We start from the raw sequence: 20,568 nt of genomic DNA, 5'->3' as shown, positions 1-20,568 counted from the left end.
ATCTTCATGTATTTCAGAAATTGACAGTGTCATGGGGAACTCCAGACATAGATCTGTTCGCTTCTCCACTAAACCACCAGCTGCCAAAGTTTTGCACAAAGGGGTTTCATCACACAGCTTGGAAAGTGGATTCTCTGTCTTTCAGTTGGAAAACCTTCATTGTATGCCTTTCCACCTCTGCCTCTTCTTCCAAAGGTACTGTTAAAGGTCAGACAAGACAGGCCAAGGATGATTTTGATAGCTCCAGATTGGCCTCGCAACACTGGTACCCTACTACGAGTCTGGTAAAGAAGCCTCCATGGCCTTTACCTTTGATTCCACATCTGTTATCTCAGAGGACGGTCATCTGCTCAATGTCAAGCTTCACTCTTCATCTAACAGCCTTGGCATATTCTGTGTTGAAAACACAGCAGGTCTCACCTTCCCAACAAGTTTTAAATGCGGGGATTATGGAAGCTAGAAGACCTAGTACAAGGAGAGTGCTAAAATGGAAGAGATTTTTATTTTGAGTACAGCAGCAATTTGGAGATTTCTGAGCCTAATTTGAGTGTGGCTCTTCACTATCTTTACTGAATTCAGTTGGGATGCTCTGTCCTTCTTCCATTAAGATTCATGCTGCAGCAATTTCAGCTCACTATGATTGTGACCCACCTGTTTCGTGATCCTTTGTTCAAGCAGCTTTAGAGGGGCAAAGAATATAAGACCCCACGAGCCTACCTGCTTGGGATCTCAATTTTGTGTTGGAAAACTTACTCTACAACCTTTGAGCCTGCAGCTACTGCTGAATTGAAATACTCTGTCATGGAAGACTGCTTTCTGTTGGCTATTACTTCTGCAAGAAGGGTGTCTGAGCGGCCCTTATGGCAGTAGAGCCCTTTTGATTTTCCATAAGGATAGGTATCATTACATACTAACTCTTCTTTATGCCTAAGGTGGTTTCTAGTGTGGCTTTAAACCAAACTATATTCATTTGCCTATTTTTGCAGACCTCGTAAAATAAAGGGAAAAGATTTTTGCACACTTTAGATGTACACAGGCAATTGCTATTATTTAAGCAGGACTAAGGATTTAGGCAGTCTCAGCAGTTGTTTGTTTCTTTGCTTTGAGTTCACAGGGCAAGCCTGTGTCAAACAAACTATTTCTAGGTGATTGGCTTTTGCATTGCATTTCTGTTATTCCCATCATGGCAAGGAGATTCCAGCTGATTAGGGCCTCATTCACTAGGGCTACTCGCCACTCAAATGCATTTCTAAGGGGTGGCAACTAAGGATATTTTGGAAGCAGCTACTTGAGTTCAGTGCATACTTTCTACATTTCACCATCACTCTAAGTCTAGGGTTGGTTTTGCTACAGCTGTTTTGCAAGGCATGTTGTCAGCTCCTGCTTCTTTATGATTTGCCAGCCTCCCTTACCTCTGCTTTGGGATTCTACCCAATAGTAGGACTGCAGCAATGGAAGCGAAGAACATAGTACAGTTTTGTACCTACCATAAATGTAGATGTTCGAGGATTCCATTGCTGCAGTCAATCCCTCCTTCCTCTGTGTTTAGGGTTGTGTAGGTGATTTACTTATATTTTTGTATATATTGTTCATGTTTTGGTGCAGGTATTTTGGGCCTTGTCTTTAGGGTCTTCTGACATCTGGGGCAAGAAAAGACTGAGGATATGGCCGGTCATGATTAGTACCCTGCTGGCAGTCTAATGTGCCCTGACCCGCGCCTTATACTCTGGTATTCGGGCCGACTGGATGGACTATACCCAATAGTAAGGTCTCAACCATTTTGGCTCTGCATTTTTTTATTATTTTTCTGAACTGCTTGGATTTAAAGCTGCATTTGGGGTCCAGTTTTGTTACCTGGTTTAGTTAGCGTAAAGCTATTAAATGTATATTAATAAAGAAGGCAAAATCCTTACACAGTGGGATTAGTCTGAAATGTGAGGTTTAGCACAGTGTATGTGGGAATATAAAAGACATAGTAGAAAGGTCACGTAGATACATTTATCTATCTGTTTATTTATTGTCAAGCCTTGATCATTAGTAATCGTGGTATCTCACATTGCTCGGTTATGAGACAAATGATGTTCATGTACATTTAGGTTTAAAGAGAGGAGATTCATCAGAGCAAACTGGAAGTCTAGGGAGAATGGATAAGCAAATTACCTATTCTTATCTTTGTAGGGGAAAAAAAGAAAATTGCAGTCCTTAAAACAGTTGGATATAATTTTGTGATTTGTTTAAGCTGCTCCAAGAAATCTGGGTTTGGAAATGGTAGTAGGCACCTGAGCTACTGTACAGTCTCTTTTACACTTTTGTGGCAATGTAACACATTAGTTATGTTACAAATTGGTGCTTTTTCAGTCACATCTAGTACCTAACTCAACATACATTATTTATATTTTAGTGCAGTATACATTTAACTAACCTTATACAAACTCTGACAAAAAAGATTTGTCTGAGTTTGCTTTCTAGCTTACTTTATTAGCAGTAGATGCTTTTCTGAGCAGTATGCTTTTAGATGTTTGGTGACAGTTCCAAGGATGAGTTTTAAGCTATGAGGTTAAGCTGAGTGTCTGCATATCTCTTCCTGAGAAAATGTTTCACACTTGAAATTGGGTGAATGACAAAGTATTCCTCATTATGTTCAGATATGCCTGACCGTCTTATTCAGACTTAACACACGTGTAACACCATCATATTCAGACTTAACACACGTGTAACGCTGTCATATTCAGACCTAACACACGTGTAACATTTCATGTCCAAGATTCTACTAGTCATTGTTTGTGTTGTATAACTAGTAACTACTATATTACGCGGTGGTGCAGCGGTAGCATTGTTGCCTCACAGCAAGAGGTTCTCCCGTTCAATTCTCAGCTTGGGTTGGGAGTGCCTTCTGTGTGGAGTGTGCATGTCCTCCCCACGGTCGAGTGGGCGTTCGAAAGACATGCATTGAATGGGCGTGCCTTCGTTGAAGTTTGGGCATTGGGCTGGCAACTTGGCACCATAAAAAAAACAACTGCCAATCATTAGTGGACCAGAGTTCTGCTGTGGCGACCCCTAACCGGGAAAAGCCGAAAGACAAACAACAACTAGTAACTACTATATTCACATAGGTTGTGTACAGTAGCATACAAGACTAGTGCAGACATATTTGTACAGGGTCTACACAGTACAGTGATTCATGTCTGATAATCACAGTGGTGTCCAGTTGATCACTGTCCTCACATTACCACTGAAGTGGACCGTGGATGTTTTAACGGTAACTTCACGAACGTTGGTAGTTGAAGAAACTTTACATTGGACACTAGGATAGGTCAGAGTGTCCAGTGGACATTTCTAATATGTTGTAGTACCAGACTTAGTGGTAAGGTGGCTCAAGAGTCAGTATGGAAGTGGAGGTTACACTGGGAATGTACTGTTAGAGGCAGTTAAACAGGTGACCCGCAACTGTGTGTGTGTGTGTGTGGGGGGGGGGTGATGTATCACAGGAATGGAACATGGTGAAGGTGAGTTACATTTGGGAATGGTATGGAGAATCTATATGGGGTAGAGTAGATGAGAAATGGCTTTAAGCTGGTGGACATGGTTGACTGATACTATGGTGATCTTAATAACACTTACCGTATTCTGCGTACTGTTTTGGAATATGTACTGATCACTTGTGATGGATAGTAAGTTCTGAAAGCTGCCGATTTATAATGGAGTATCCTACTTTTGGACTGCACACTACTGCTGTCTGTGGTCACTGCTGTGAAATTTTAATTGTGTGTAGCACACATGCAGGTGGTCTCTATGCCAAATCTTTAACAAAAGTTGATTCTCAAAGATTTATGGCTCATTTAGCATGAATGTGAAGCAAAAACTATTAGTGTAATATTGTGGTGATGATGTGATTTGCTGATGTAGAAGCTGCCATTGGTAGAAATTGTATTGCCTCAGCCCACTGTGGTTTGGATGTGATACTGGGTTGATGTGATTGATTCAGCATCTTAGGACAGGCTCCTATACATCACTCTAAATACATTTTAGGCATAGTCAGTGGAATGCAATGATGTTGTTCAGCCTTGTTCTGCTGGACACATCAGTTGAGCTGGCCATCAGGGATATTGATTTAGTTTTTGATGCAGGCAGTCAGTACTTCTGCCCCCATACATTTCTGTTTTTCCACTCACTGTACTCTGCTGTTCACAGATTTTTGAATCACAGAATATGGAGGGAACTTTAGTTTGAATACCTTCTCTATATCTGGACTCTTCAAGTGCACGTCTGTGTACAGTTGTGCACAATGTATTGGGGGTTTGTGAATTTAACAGGGCTCAGGATACATGATGCTACTGCATACAAGGCCTATGCAGCTGTGTACAATGTGTTTGTGAATACCACTCATAGTTTTTACTATGTGCCTGTTTGATTTGTTCTTTTAGTTAATCCACACCACACTGGTCTTATTGGCATAACAAGATTAACATCTGGATAAAGTAGATTTTTCAAAAACATGACTGAGCTAGAAGCTTAATTGTAGAGGTTAAAATAAAAAGCTGTGTTAAGAGTTGCTTTTCTGTCAGACTAAGAATTGAGTCCCATAAGTTTCACTTTTAACCCCCCCCCCCCCCCCAATTTTTTCTTCTTAACTCACCCAGTGCTAGTCTACTTTCAACGCACAGAATGATTCATTCCTCTCACTAGCTGATATCCCCAAAAGAATATACTGGGTCCATTCTTGACCTAGGCAAGAGCTCTAAATTCATTCAACACTACCCATGTCATTCAACAGTACCCATGTCAAAGTGAAGTCTGTGCCTGTCCACTACTGGGCCAACAGCTCTATAGTCCAATCATTCCCTTGGATGGTCACACCAGTCCCATCCCTCTACTAAAGCTGAAAGTCTGGTGGGAGACTGTAAGCCTGTCAGTAGATCAGGGGGACCTCCTACCAATCTTCGATAACTATACCAGCAGTCTGAGCTCCGTAATTCCAATAACTGCCCAAAGGAGGTGCATACACATTATTACTCACACTGTCCTGGAAAATGTCAAACTACTTGCAGCACTAGCATCACTAACCCCATTGATGTGAATGATGCATCTGCTCTCTCACAGATGTCACAGTGCATTAGATCAGTGTCACCTCCCTGTCCTCAGGATGGGAGAATTGCAAATAGCTGCTCACTCTCACCCTCCCCACCTGGTCCCTCCAGTGTGTGTGCTGATGATTGAACAAGGATCATCTGGGCTGTAGTTGGGGCTTTATCCGTCCGTCTACACCATGTGACTGGACATACCTTCTGTGACTTGGCACATCTCTTAATCTATCAATGTCTCCAAACTTGATTACCAAAAAGTTGTTCTATAGAGGTTTGTTGCTAAGGTCAGTACGTTCAGTACATTTTCATAGCAGCCTTATCTTACACGAAAAGGTAAGGCTTCTGCAACCAACAGGACTGATTCTATAGGCATTAAGACCACTCGGCAGATAAAAAGTTTGAAAGAGGCTAGGAAAACTTTATCCTTCCCATCATTCACCATACATGGTAGCCTTTTCAGTTCTTTTCCTGTCTTTCTGTAAAGTTGGAGAAAAAGGTCTCCAAGCTACTCTAGTTTTTTAATGTAATTTTTTTGTTAAATGGTTTTCAACTGTGTGTGTGTGTGTGTGTGTGTGTGTGTGTGTGTGTGTGTGTGTGTGTGTGTGTGTGTGTGTGTTTAAGCAGAACATTTACTTTTAAAATTCTTCTATGATATTTTAATGTAACTTCGGTCATGATTTTTCAACTTCCTAACTGTTGTTTTCCCGAAATGTATTCCTGTGTTTCTACAGCATTGAGCATTGTCCCACACCTTGCGAGATACATCAAGGATGTTACCATAAGTGTGCATGTGGTAGGGCTTTTATACGTGTCGATAGATACAATCAGTTTCTAATTTGTTTAGGTGATGGGCACAGCACTTTTTAAGTATAAGTTCTGATAAATCTGTAACCAGCTAATCTATTGCAGAGGTAAGAAGTAAAAAAATAAATAAATAAATAAAACCGCTTGCTTATTGAAGTATTTATTCTGTCTACCAAGTCCTCTTGTGATTTGGAAGACCTAACCTGTTCCTCTTAACAAAGACATTCACCTCATTTGTTAAATATAGTTCAGTACAGAGAATCTCATCTTCCTTTTCTCCTAAAATGCAAAGTTCTATCAGTCACTGTACAAGTTTCTCACCCTCTACTTCCCCTTTCATCGTGGTAGATTTTTGTGTGTCAGAAATTTTTGTTAGAGACTACAGTTAGCTGCAGTGAATTGGTCAAAATGCCAACTAATCTGTTAGTTGAAAATGCAACTTCTGAGGTTCCCAGTGTCTGTGTACAGCCTTTGGACTCCAGGTCGTCTACTCCTTATTTTTTATTTTTAGTTTTTGAGTAGTGGAGAGTTCTTTTTTTCATTGCATTAATGTCTACAGGAAGCTTGGGTTTTGTGTGGATATGAGTAAAGTGTTTCACAAAGATTCTAAATTGTTATATACTTTGCAAAATCCAAATGTGGGAAAATATCTAAGCTCACTCTATAGCTTGCTATCTGGTTGCATCAAAGTTTATCATTTAATACATGGTAAGCCCTTAGTTACACTTCTGAGGGCTCATTCTACTAGATTTGTAGCTCTACTTCTGCTTTATCTCCCGTAATGTAGCCTTTGATAATAGCACAGCTGGAACATGGTTTTCCCTTAATACATTTGCAAGGCAGTACACACTAGGTAGGACTTGTAGGTCCATGTTTTTATTTGGAGTCACTTTTACCCATGATGTGTTTCCATGAGTCACACTACCTATGAGAATTGGCTAGAGACTCATACTGTCGCAACCTCCACCCACACACCCACCCCAATGACACATTGGCTACACACACACACACACACACCCACCCACACACACACACACACACACCCACACACACACACCCACCCACCCACCCACACACACACACACACACACACACACACACACACACACACACACACACACACACCGGTGCATCTGTACTGGAGTGCTCTTTCCTTCTCTTCTCCATTTTTCTTTTTTGCTGTTCAGTGCTATAACTGAAGAACTAGAGAGGCTAGCATGTATGGTACACACGTAGAAGGGGGAAGATTCCTGGCAGTGTTTGAAAATTTTAACTGTGAGTGGTCCTAATGCTTGCAGCAACAATCCTGTCATTTAATGAGGATGACCCTTCCTACAGATCTGTCAATATGCCAAGTATATCTGTCATTTCCTGACCTTTCCTTAGGGAATGGGTGTACAGAAGAATGCCAGCTGACATTGGACCAAGTTAAATTAAATAGTTGATGTTACCTGTGGTGAGTTTAACTATGACAGCATGTGATGTTATATTGCTCCATCTGTGGTCTGTAATGAAGAGAAGGATACCATTTCTGTCATCTCTTGTCATTAAATGTTGGTCAAATAAACTGAATACTGAGCTTTAGAAGAAGCTGATTATCTGTAGGAAAATTGGTGTGGAACATACAAGTATAAATGCACTTTGGAAGTCTCATGGTACAGAGACATAAGAAAGAGTGCAGCCTGTACAGGGAAGCACTGTGTAGATGATGTAGGCCTGCTTGCAATGTGTGCCATCTTAGGAAAGAATACACAAGTTACGTGTACCCATTGGATGGAGAATGGGACGAGAGATATGCAGTTAAAACTGTCAGGTTAAAAAGCATAAATATGTTAGCTTTTAGCAAAGGTCTCATTCATTCTCGAAGCTTGATTAGGCTGCAAGGTAACAACTTTATTGGCTCAAAGAAATCACATCCAGGGCCGGCACCACCATTAAGGCGAATTAGGTATTTGCCTAGGGCACAGCCGAGCGGCTCGTAATACGTCGCTAATTTAATTAAATGTAGCGAGTATTCACGGAACTCAGAGCAGTGGGCATGCATGCTCGAGTTCCGCTTTAACAAAACAAAGCAAAAAACATATCTACCTTTCTTGTTACCATTGCTGGACTGCTTTAAAAACAGTCCAGATTAACTAGAGACATTAGAGATCTGAGTCCGACTGAAATGTTTAGTCAGCAGACACATACTGTTTAAAATGAAAAGGTGGACTGGTTGTTGTTTCTAACATCCTGGGCCTGGAGTTTGGCAGGGTCAACCAGATCATAGTAGAAGAAGAAATCTGCAGTGGGCTGGCTGTCTTGGGGGCAGTTTGTGATTTTCTAACACTCCTGGCATGGTCAGCCAGATACTAGTAGTAGGTAAGGTTAGGTAGTGTGTGTTTTGGGGGCTGTTGATGACTTTATTTTTAATAAACTAACTTATTTATGTAATCTATGTGTAATTTTTGTGTGATAAATGTCAATTTAAATCATGGTTTCCTTTTTCTATAATTTCAATTAAAAAAAAAAAAAACGTATTTGTAAAACAAAGGGGCACAGTAATAAGTTTTGCCTAGGGCGCAAAATAACCTAGCACCGGCACTGATCACATCACTTTTGTATTCTTATTATTTTAAACAGCTCAGAGAAAGGAAGCACAGGTTAAGGGAGTGGGTGTGTAATAAAATAGAGCATATTCAAGGAAGATGTTTGGAACAGTGAATATGAACAGATTTTCATGCGTGCATGCGTGTAACAAGAAATGCCTTTTAGGGCTTCATACAGATCACTGCAGGAAGTAAGTACAAGGCAACACTGTCTGAGCTACTAGAGTGCTGTAATTCTAGAACTAAGGTGTAGACTAGCTTATGACTTCTCTACAGCCCTTTGTTTTTGCCCATTCAGTGAAATTATAACTGTTTTTGATTTCCTTAGTAAAGTATGTGATCATAATAACTGCACTTTTTTTCCCTTCCAAGGTCTGATTTTGAATGACAAGTCAGAAATTAAAGTCCCATCTGTTCTGAAGGTTTCTGGGTTAGAACGAAGCCAGGAACACTGCACAGAGATTTTGTTTTTCCAACCAGTGCCAAGTCCACAGCCAGCTCCTCCTACTATTGGGCCACCAGTTATTCCAGTGTCCACAACAAACAGCAGACCAAGCACACCAGTGAAAAAGGAGCCAATACCACCACCAGAAATACCTCCACGACTTACACCAGAGCCACAACTGCTGCAAGAGCATCGCCCTGTCCCTCCTGTGGCTCACGTCCCTCCACCCAGCAGTCACCCAGTGTTTCATCAAATACCATACAGTAGCCACAGCATCAGGTAAGTGGGTTACTGCCTAAGTGGTAGAGTAACTTGTGATTCTGTGTCTGTGACTGAGTTAAAATTCTCATGACAGTAGTGAAAGGCAGTCTCTGTGTGTAAACAGGATGCTAAAGTTTCATAGTGGTACTGTTGCTGTTATCAGTTGGTAGATGATAAGCTAAACACTTAGATTTCAGAAGACATGACATGGGTAAAACTACTGCTGTTCACCATCTTGGAAGTGCCAAAAAGCCAGTGATTTGGCAGTTTTAAAATGATCTGCTTGGTAAAGTCTTTTTCCTTCTTTAGTTAAAAGGACAAAAATGTGTGTTCCAGATGGCTTGCATTATTAAGAAGCTGACACAAGGTTTTGGGTTGGCAGTGCAAAGAGAAAACATTTAGCCTTAGTTTGCAGTGGTTTTTGTACCACTGTAGTGGAGCTAGTGGTGGGCGGGGAGGTTGGTGTGGGAGTTGGTATTTTCGGGCTGGAAGACTTTATCTGTTAATATGGGCTTACGTAATTTCAAAACTAGAAAAAAGAATCCTGTTTTGGTGTGGCATTGACAGATAGGATGTACAAGTAAAATGCAAACAAAGAAAAACAAAGTGTATGAGGAAGTATGCAAGTGGGAAGGAGATCGGCACAGATAAAAATGAATACCTAGAATTTGTAAGAGACAATGGCCTCCCTTTCCTTCCTTGTCCTGTGGCTATTAAATGTCCCATTAAGATGGGCTGGCATTTAGTACTCTATCCACTTTTGATCAACAAGTTGCTCTCCCTACAGGGTGATTACTCGGCACAGAATCATAATAAAAAAGAAGTTGTCTCTGATGATTTTAAATGGTGATGAATCAGCCCAAGAACTGAAGTGTCTGCTTTGCTTTTCAGCTGTCTTTATCTCTTTTTATATCTTAATGATTTTAACACCAAAGTATGGTATGTGTGTCCTCCTTCACTAGCAACAGATCATGTTATTTTGAGGTGCAGACTTGAATCTGTGTCATGAGACACTTACCTTTTTTACTTTCTTTTTTAGTCCCCAAGTCCACCAGGTTCTTCTTCCAGTCACTGCTTTAGTCATCTAATTAAGTCACATTCCTCTGTCACAGATCCCCAAATAGCCTTAGTCACCATCATTCACTACTGTCAAGGTAGTCAACTCTGCCATGACCTTTTTATGTGGGTCCTTGGGGACAACATATCTGCCTGAAGCTCTGGTTTAGTTGCCTGGCAGCAGAAGAAGGAAGGTTGCTTCTAAGAGGCCTAGATGATGGTGGATCAGCAGAAAATATTTTTTGAAGTTTATGACAGAAGTCAAGTTTTTTTCTGCAGTTATGACTTCCCCATCATAGCATGATTTCTGTGAAATTAACGGATAGACACCTATGCTACTGTCCGTGCTAGAAGTATTCGCCTTAGTCTTTGCCATCTCCATTGGTGTAGAGGGATAAATCCCAGACTACAGCACAGGTGACCCAAATTCACTTAGCTGCTCTGGCACCATTGAAGCTGGCAGGGGGAAGGGAATAATGAATGCACATTGCTGGGTCACCTGTCTCTGAGGGAAGGTTACTGGGACATGTGTCCAGGGTACACAGCGTTACTGTAGCATCCGCGGTGGAGACTGGGAAGCCTGCAGGAATGCGTAATCCTAGGGGAGTCTTCAGGGGTTACATCACTTGTAGAAGTGAGTGACATTCCCTTGCTGATGCACACTACATGCTGACCTTTGGAGCATGTTACTGGACATGCACTGTGAGGTTATGACTAGTAAAGAAAACCCTGATGGCTGCCTAAACAGTAGCTCCTATTTTTTGGTTCTCGCTTCATGAAGGGAGAATGGATGGGCTAGTTGGACTAAGAGAGGTTGATAGCTGACAGGCAGCAGAGGAAAAAATGGCAAAAAAGTCTTCCCTGGCCTGTTAGTGGTCTTGTCATTGAACTTGGAATGCTAAGAAAATCGATGCGTGCCTCACAGGTTCTTGGGTAAGTACTGTGCTAGCTGCCACTACAGATCATTTAAAAGCCTAGCCAGTTTCTCTTTAAAGATGAGAATCAAACCCTGTACCTCGTGTCTGCAGGGTAAACACCTTAACCGTTATACTAACCTCCCTCTTTGTAAAATGTCTGATCACGGACCCAGTCAGCAAATCCTTACTGACTTGGTCCCACACATCAGACACCACGATTACTGTGCATTGTGGGAGACTGCAAGTCCTGATCACTTGGCAGTGAGACTGCAAGTCCTGATCACTTGGCAGTATTATGTCATCATGTACTTGTCAGTAAGAGGTTGTACAAGCATGGCATAGGGGAAATAGCATTGCAGAAGATGTTTCTAATTGTTTGATGTCACAATGTATTAGTGTATGTGTCTAGATCTGTCCAAAGCACACACATATAAATGTATCCTACACCCTGCGCTAATCTTACCTCTGCCTTTAACCTCAACCCTACACATTGAGACAGTAAACACCCCTTCTCTAACAGTACCACTAAATAAGACACACACACACACACACACACACACACACACACACACACACACACACACACACACACACACACACACACACACACACAGTTCCAATTGTTACCCAGTCTCACTTATCTGCTTGTGATAATAAGCATTCAATTCTTCCTTTACTCAGCATATTCTGCACTCAGCCAGGTGTGACATCCGAAACAGTATTTAACAAAACTGTAGCACAATTAAATATATGTATCTTGTGTAAATAACGGGTATCCAAGTAAAAATTCAGACTAAATTTGAGTTAGACACTTGCTAAAAGTAAAAAATGGTCAATAGTTTTCTTCCCTAAAAATCAGTAGGAGTTCATCAGAACCATATTCTATGCATTTGAACTAGTTTAAATAGCTTTTTAAACAGATCGTGTGACATAAAATTTCTAGTGGTAGTCAAACAAATTAATTCTGTGTGTATCAATACCATCTACACAGTATAAGAAAAATATATGTATAAAAAGGTTTACTATTGAAATTTCAAATCAGTTTCAGTTGACTGTAGAAAATGTCGCCCCAAAATGCTGAATCCAAAATTTCGAATAGGAAGCCAAAGCGAAAATGAATACATCGACAACTGTGGTTCAATGTAATCGACATAGCAGGAGGTGATGTCACTCATCTGCTGTGCACATTAATGAACCGTTGAACTCTACAGTCAACGATATGTTAATTCTACTATTTTGCTGGGGGTGGGGGGCTACTCCCCCTGCACATTAAATATACCATCTCCAAGATCGCACTACAGTGAGGAAATGGGCTAATTTCCTTTTCCTCACTGAAGCGCGACCTCCCTTCACATTGTCAGTACATTGCTTGTCAAAAAGTTGAGTGCACCATGCAGCTCGATCATACATGCTCAACCTATGTTGGTTCAATTAAGTGCTCCTTGGAAACCATGATTTTGATCATCGGCAGTTCGACTGACTGCCATTCGGGTAAGTCATAGTAAACCTATACAAATGTATGTAGAAAGTACCATCAAAGGATTGTTTTGTTAAAAGAATGTGTAAATAAATATACAAATACTATTTAAGTTGTCTAAATATATTTTAAAAAAAATATCTGGCAGCTCTAGATTTGTGTATAGGGATAATGGAAATGTTCATTTAAGCTATGATTATTAGATGCATTCAGTCTGAGCGGTCAGATCAATTCTATGTGCTCAATTCTGGTTTCCCAAGAACCACCCTGCTCATTGTATAGGACTACTTCCAGTATGCCAGACTTAAATTTCCAAGTAGTACATACCTGTGTGTGTGTTTGATTAAGGTGGTGTTACTGTTTTGCTTTAAAATAGTGTAAAAATGCTCATAAATTCTTTTCCTAAAATGTTGTTCCGTTTTACCAATGTAATAAATGGAACATACTTCACACAGTTCTATATAAACCACTCATTTGGAAGCACAGTTGCCATGTGCTAAGGGAACATTGTAAGGAAACCCATCTAAGTGTGTACATTCTTCATCCACAACTACCACATTTTCTGGTGCCCTTAATATGGGTACCTGTGGAATGCATTTTGGGGTGTACTTATAAATGTTTAAAATTCTTACCTGTCTTGAAAACAAATCTAGGTGTATCCCTAAAATGTTAAAAAATTCCTTGTTCACTTTCAGAATATTCCAATTGTTCTAACAATATCTTTCACAATTTTTGTGGAAGAATTGTATGTGACCACCAGGGAATTGGAAACAAATTGTTGTCCCCTTGTTCATTTAACAGCTCTTAGTTTGTATCTATGCAAACACTTCCAAGAAAAGATCCTAAATTTTCTCGACTTTGTTGCATATCTGGGAGCCATACATATATCCACCATTGTTTCTTTGTAAATTGTTTAACCAACCTCTCTTCCTAATTCTTTGTAACCTCATCTGATTGATTCCTATAGTTATCATGCAATATTTTATATTCCTTTTACTGCGGTGGTGGTACTGCGGTAGCGTTGTCGCCTCACAGCAAGACGTTGTCCCGTTCGATTCTCAGCTAAAGTGTCTTCTGTGTGGAGACATGCGTGAGTTGGCGTATCTTCGTTGAAGGTTGTACGTCAGGGCTGGCAACTCGGTACGTAAAAATCTGCTCCCAATCATTAGCGGAACTGAGTTCCGCTGTGGCGACCCCTAACCGGGAAAAGCCGAAAGATACAACTACAACAACAACTAATTATCCCTTTTTTAACAGCAGCTTCTTTTCTAGAGTCTAGGAAAAATTCTACCAGTGCTGGTCTTTCTCTTAGGATCACCCCATTTATTTTTCTTTGCTTAAACTCTGATATCAGTTATTTATAGGAAGGGCTCTAGCCTGCACTCCAATTGAATTCTTGGCCTCGTTCCTTTCTGTTACCTTTTCCTCTCTAACTATTTGCCCTAAATACCTTGGCACCTTTGCCAGTTTTCTCCAGTAAATTCCACCCCCTCTTGCTTATTCTCTGTACCCCTAATTGCAGTCATCCCTAGTGGCAGAATCTCCTTTCTCCATCCTCTTGTTGGCTTAGTTCTTAGAATACTTTCTGCTACTTTATGAATATAATAATCTGTATGGTTATTGTTATTCTCCCTAAGTATCTGCATCCAAAATCCCAGTCTCTACTTGGTTCTTGAGCCCCCTCCCCCCAGTTTTCTTCATAATCCCTTTCCACTTTGAATTATATATAGCTTTTTGCTTATGCTATGTATAGCCTTAACTGTGTAGCTCTGAAACACCAATTAATATCAGTTAATCCCAAACCACCTAGTTGTATTGGAAGGATTAATTTATCCCACTTGTCTCTTGCCCTTTTCCCCTCCCAGAATCCTTCAACTCTTTATTAATTGCTATTCACAACTTCTCCCCAGGTTGATAAAAATATGCCTGACCTGTGAATAAAACTAAAGGGACTAAAAATATTTTCACTTCTTGTATCTTGCTATCCATATCCATAAAACAGAGCTTCCAGTATCTCAGTTTTTGTATCATCTTTAGTGTAGTGTCTTCCCACATATTCTTAGCTGCCATAACAGAATCCATACTCCTAAGTACTTCATTTTTATCATGTCCCATAAATATGGGTATTGGTGAGCCAATTTGTGAGAGTACATAGTTTACAGCTGTTGCCTGTGTTTTATCTTCATTCATTTTGCATACTAAAAAGACATGAAACTCTCAGGATGTTCCACAACATTAAATGTCCTTTTCTGTTTTTACCAGGTATAAAATAATGTCATCTGCAAATAAAGCCACCAGTTTTTGACTATCATACAATTATATCCTTAAATTTCGGAGTCCCTTATTTTCTTTGCCACTGGATCTAAATATAACACAAGTAATAAAGGGGAAATAGGACACTGCTGTATGGTTCCTCTGCTCAAACATAACTTATCCTCGGGTACCCCACCCCCTTTAATTTTCACCACTGATCCCTCTTATATCATCATAATTAACCTTATAATTTTATCAGGGAATGCAAATACTTTTATTGCCCTACACATAAAATCCCAGCTTACTCCCTCCACAAAACCACACTGATCCATATCTATCAATTTTGGCATCACTTTTGTCTCCCTTTTAGATATTATAGACATAAATATTAAATATTATAGTTTATTTTTATTTATTTTAACATTTGTTTCCAGGAAAAGTCCAACTGGGACTAATTCCATTTTCAGCGGAGGCCTGGGACGAAACCCTCCAGACGCATTGTGTTTGGAATGTGGGAGGAAACTGGAGTACCAGGAGGAAACCAGTGCAAACACAGGGAGGACATGCAGACTCTGCACAGAAGACACCCCAGCCAAGAATTAAAGTGGAGAACCTCTTGCTGTGAGGTGACAATGCTAACCACCACACTACTGCACCACCCATATAATTATGGTTTAGAACTGAAGTGGAGTTATATGAAGCTGGATGTGATGGATCTTTACCATACAGTCACCACCACTTTCTTCCAGGATGTTGGTGCTTCTCCTCTTTTATCTTTATCACTTTCTTCCCTCCTAGCTTCCAAACTTCCACAGGAATACCATATATTCGTATCCAAAGGAAGGTGCCGGCTAGACAAATAACCAAAAACAAAGCACCAGTTCCACAATGAAAAGGCTCAAAATAAAAGTAGAGGTTTAATAGGGCTTGTAACAGACCACAGCAATCCACAGTACACAGAACAAACCTTCTTCAGACAATACAAAACACATTAAGCCACTTGTCAGTTACTTAAATACAATTGAATATAATTAAATCAGCGCCTACAACCAATAGAATAGGTAGATTAATTAGTTACATTATGATAAATATAAAACTGGTAGTGTGCCATTCTCAATACTAAAATATAACATTAAAAAGTCGCAAAATATCCTATCTACTTAGTGGATAAGCAATATATATTATTGAATTTAATAAATACTTGTTAAAACATGATTATAATTAAAACCTTTCACAAAATTTTATAAAATGAACAAGTTATTAAATAAACAATACTACACTCTACTGGCAAAATTTGATATTGCAACTTCCAATATTTAAGAGTAATAAATAGAAATAAAAATGTTATAATGTATTAATGTTAATTAATAAACTTTTTTTTAAAAAATAATAATATACTTCTTAAATATAAGCTGTTATAATTTAGCTGCCCTTAATTTTAAAACAGGTGCTAAAGAAAACATGTCGTTAATCCCTGGATATTTATTTGATTCTAAAGTAATCTGCCAAAATAATTCTCTGTATTCTAATAATGTTTCCCACATTCCGCCTCTCGGGTCAATGGGTACTACTTCCACAACAAAAAATTCAAAACTAGAATCCTTACAAATTAATGTGTGTTTATACAGAGAATTATTGGCACATGATGTTCTGATATCGTATGTATGTTCGTAAATCCTTTGTTTAATTCTTCTTTCGCTTTTACCTACATAAAAAGCGTTACAGTTCTTACACGAAGCGATGTAAATAATCCCTTTTGTGTTACAGTTAACAAAGGATTTACATACCAAAGTTTTATTTCTTGCTACTAAATGGCAGCCATTACCTGTTTTTAAGTATGTACAATACCTACAGGCACCACATTTAAAAACCCCAGCTTTTTTCTTTCTTTTGTCAGTAATACCTCTAGAACTCGTCTCTATAATTCCTTTTATATTGTTACCTTTCTTATAAATAAATTTGATATCATGTTCAAAAATATAACCAAGGTCCGAGACCTTAGAAAAATCGATCCATTCTTTTTCAAAATTTTTTTTCACTATACTAGATTGACCATCATAAGTGGTAATAAGACCTGAAACAAAACCGTCTTTTGAGTCATCACCTGAATGTGTTCCCACACCTACTTCTGACTTACCAAGTATTGGTGCAAATCTAGTTTTTCTCCCCTCCAGGACTTCATTCTTAATGTCCTCAAATAATATTTTTGGGTAGCCTCTTTGTGTGAACATCTTATACAAGTTTTCACATTCCCTATTAAAAATTTCATCATCTGAAGTCATCCTACATATTCGAACTAGTTTGCAAATAAGTGTTTGAAAATGTCTCCTTTCTACTATGTTGAAAAAAATATGTATGTCAGCCTTGGTAATGTTGACATCCAAGTAACATACCTCTCTAGTATCAAATTTCCTTGTGAATTGAAGAAAATGTGTTGTCCCATTAATATATTCCACAAATGTGTCAAAATCATCCTTTGTACCTTTCCAGAAAAAACATAGATCATCCAAGAATCTACAGTACAAAGTCCACTTGTCAGTAAACCTTGGAATCAAGATGTACTTATTCTCCCAGTATGCCATAATGATGTTTGCATACGTAGGTGCACAATGAGACCCCATGGCTACTCCCTTAGTCTGCCTGTAGTATTCACCTTCAAAGAATAAAAAATTGTACTTGAGGACAACTACTAAAATAGTGGTAAAATCACTTTGGGAAATGTTCTTTAAAGGTAGTAACATTTCTTCAAACCACGTTAAACCAGTTTCATGTGGGATACTTGTAAATAAATCTATAACATCCAAAGTACCAAATCCTGTTGTGTCTTTGTACATAGAGGTTTCTATTTTTCTAAGAAAATCCCATGAGTCTTTTAAAATATTCTTGTTTTCATTTACCAAATGCTTTATCTTCACATCAATGTACTTAGCAAGAGGTGCAGTAATAGATCCCTCAGAAGAGACAATAGCTCTAAGAGGTGGGTCATTTGAATCTTTATGCACCTTCGGAATCCCAAAGATGCAAGGTATTTTAAGTTTTGTTACAGTCAAAAAATTATAGGTCTTTTGGTCAATAGATCCCTCCAGTAGTAGGTCCTGCAATAGTCCCCGTATCCTGTTGTATGCAATATGAATTTCATTCAAGGAGGTCCTACTGTATTTATCTGTGTTGTTCAAAATATTTAACATCTTCCCTTCATACACAAAACGGTCCATAAAAACAACCCCCCCCACCCTTATCAGGTTTCATAATCCTGATAGATCTGTCCTTGCTCATAGTGTCCAAAATTTTTTCCTCATTTTCAGATAAATTAGGACAGACATAATGCTGAGTCAAAGATTTTCTCAATTCATGTTCTATTTTTAATTCAAAGTTTTTTAACTGGGGATGTAAAGGGGGATTGAATGTACTCTTACGTCTTAGTTCATCGCATGTGCCTGTAGTACTATTACCCTTAAAAAAATATTTCCAAGTTTTTCTTTCTAATAAATAGTTTTATATCAACTAGTAGTTTAAACAAATTAGTCCTACGTTGTGGTATAAACCCAAAACCTTTGGAAAAAACTTCAAAATGTGTCGTAGTGAGTGTAGTATTTGAATAATTAAATATATTAAAATCATTGTATGTCCATTTTTTACCTTCATTCAAAATCTCTAATATTGGTTCCACTGTTCGTGCCTCCAAGATGGGTACCCCCCCCCCTCCGTGTGAAGTTTTTTGAGTTATAATTTACAGGTTCCTTCTGCATCAACCTCTCAGATCTACGCAAAGGGGGAAACTCTTCCAAGTCAATATCTTCATCTGCATGTGTAGGACTGCCATGTAGTACAACTCGCTCATTCTCATTTTGTAAATCCAAGTTAAAGCTCCTGTTCCAAAACTTAGGTTTCGGATATTGTATCTTATTTTTATATTCATACATATCCCTATCAATTTTGCCAAATTTCCTATTTTGCACTTCAATGCAATGAGATTCAATGTCCTTTAATAATCTTTTGTACTTAGCTCTATGTTCTTCTACAGTAAACAAAAGGACATTAATTACTGCTTTATTAATTTCTTCAATTGTGTTAGACAGTTTAGACATTTCATTTTCATTATTTAAGATTATGGCCTCCATAATCGCAAAACCACAATTATCAAATGCCTTTACCAAGTTATCATAAAAATCAGTTCCTTCGTATACATTGTTTGGGTACTTGCTTACCCTTAAACCTTTAGGCACTATTTGTAATTTTAAACAGTGCCTAAGGTAAGCATTGTCCATTTCAAGCATCTTGTATTTATTTAAATGAAAATGTAGTTCATTAGTCATTTGGTTATAGTTTCCTTTAGCGGTAGTTACATTCTTTTTGTTTGAAAAATCAAACTTGACGTTCACTACTTTACTAAATAAAGTGTCAGTACCTTGTTTAGACCGTTGTCCTCTGGTCATATCCTTGATTTTACTACCAGCACGCCGTTGTGGCAATGGACGCCTGTCCTGAGTATCGTCAAATGAAAAACAAGGAAAATCATTTAATATATCCAAATTTGTTTCGTCCTGCTCGTTTGCGTTGTTTCCCTCATTGTCATATCTTCATTCGCCTCAAAGCTTCCTGGTTCCCAGGCAAAGAGATTGAATTCAAAAGGGTCGCCACGGATTGGCTGACTGGTGTCAGGAGACCAACTAACTGGGTTAGCTGTCCGATGAGCTTACGCAGCTCACCAATTTCGTTTCTTCTGCCCTCTCCTTCTTGAGCACTCGTCGTTGAGGCATCCATGCTGAACAAATAAACGTATCCAAAGGAAGGTGCCGGCTAGACAAATAACCAAAAACAAAGCACCAGTTCCACAACGAAAAGGCTCAAAATAAAAGTAGAGGTTTAATAGGGCTTGTAACAGACCACAGCAATCCACAGTACACAGAAAGTGCGCAGTACACAGTGTAAAATCACATCAAACGTTTCGTCAAACCTTCTTCAGACAATACAAAACACATTAAGCCACTTGTCAGTTACTTAAATACAATACCATATATTCCTGGGGACTTCCTGTAGATGGGTTATATATCACCATTTTTAGCTCATCTCCTCATGTCGTAACTTAATAATTGAGCCTACCTCTAATCTTTGCATGTTTAATTCTTCCATAAATGAATTATTTGTAATATCTGTACAGGATTTCTGGTCATTTTCATTGTTATATGCACCCTAAGTTTGGTAACAGCCCTTTCTAATTTCTATTGTTTGAGCCATTGTACCAAAAGTTTTTGTGCTGTGGAGTTATCAGAAAAAAAAATGTTTCTTAACAGCAGTCTTTCTAAACTTGTGCATATTGTTCAGATAGTACCTAATTTTCTGTTTAGCACTCTGCAGTTGAGCTTCTCTTTGTTCTTTGAGCTTCCCCTGTTCTGCACTACTTTAACCTTTACCTATTTTTAAAATCCACTTTAATTTTCTCCCACTGCCCAGCTATATTTTCAGAAGAAATTTCTGTCTTCCCTTAACTCCCAAATAATTTCCACTACCCATTCCTTACATTCCTCTCTTTTAACAGGTAGTTGGGGACGCACCAGCATCTCATTTTTATTTAATTACCCTGCATTTTATTTTAGTTATTATTGGCATGTGATCTGAAATAGTTACTTGATGCGTATCAAGACCTCAATTAAATACAAGTGGTCCTGTGAAATACAATTTC

The 20,568-nt window shown here is 38.8% G+C and overlaps 1 protein-coding gene across 5 annotated transcripts in view; it reads left to right on the top strand.

The window, feature by feature from the left end:
- The window catches only part of FBRSL1 (fibrosin like 1), a 3,021,780-nt gene that overhangs the window by 2,775,957 nt on the left and 225,255 nt on the right, over positions 1–20,568 (top strand). For all 5 annotated transcript variants that reach the window (XM_044068722.1, XM_044068720.1, XM_044068719.1 and 2 more), the window contains exon 7: positions 8,849–9,200. In XM_044068722.1, the coding sequence (XP_043924657.1) occupies positions 8,849–9,200 (352 nt within the window). The remainder of the gene's footprint in view (positions 1–8,848; positions 9,201–20,568) is intronic.

This window comes from Protopterus annectens, chromosome 4.part0, assembly GCF_019279795.1.
Source record: "Protopterus annectens isolate FY-2018-M chromosome 4.part0, PAN1.0, whole genome shotgun sequence".
Classification (NCBI taxonomy): Eukaryota; Metazoa; Chordata; order Ceratodontiformes; family Protopteridae; genus Protopterus; species Protopterus annectens.
Note: the sequence above shows the minus strand (reverse complement) of the source record. Positions and strands in the feature narration are given on the sequence as shown.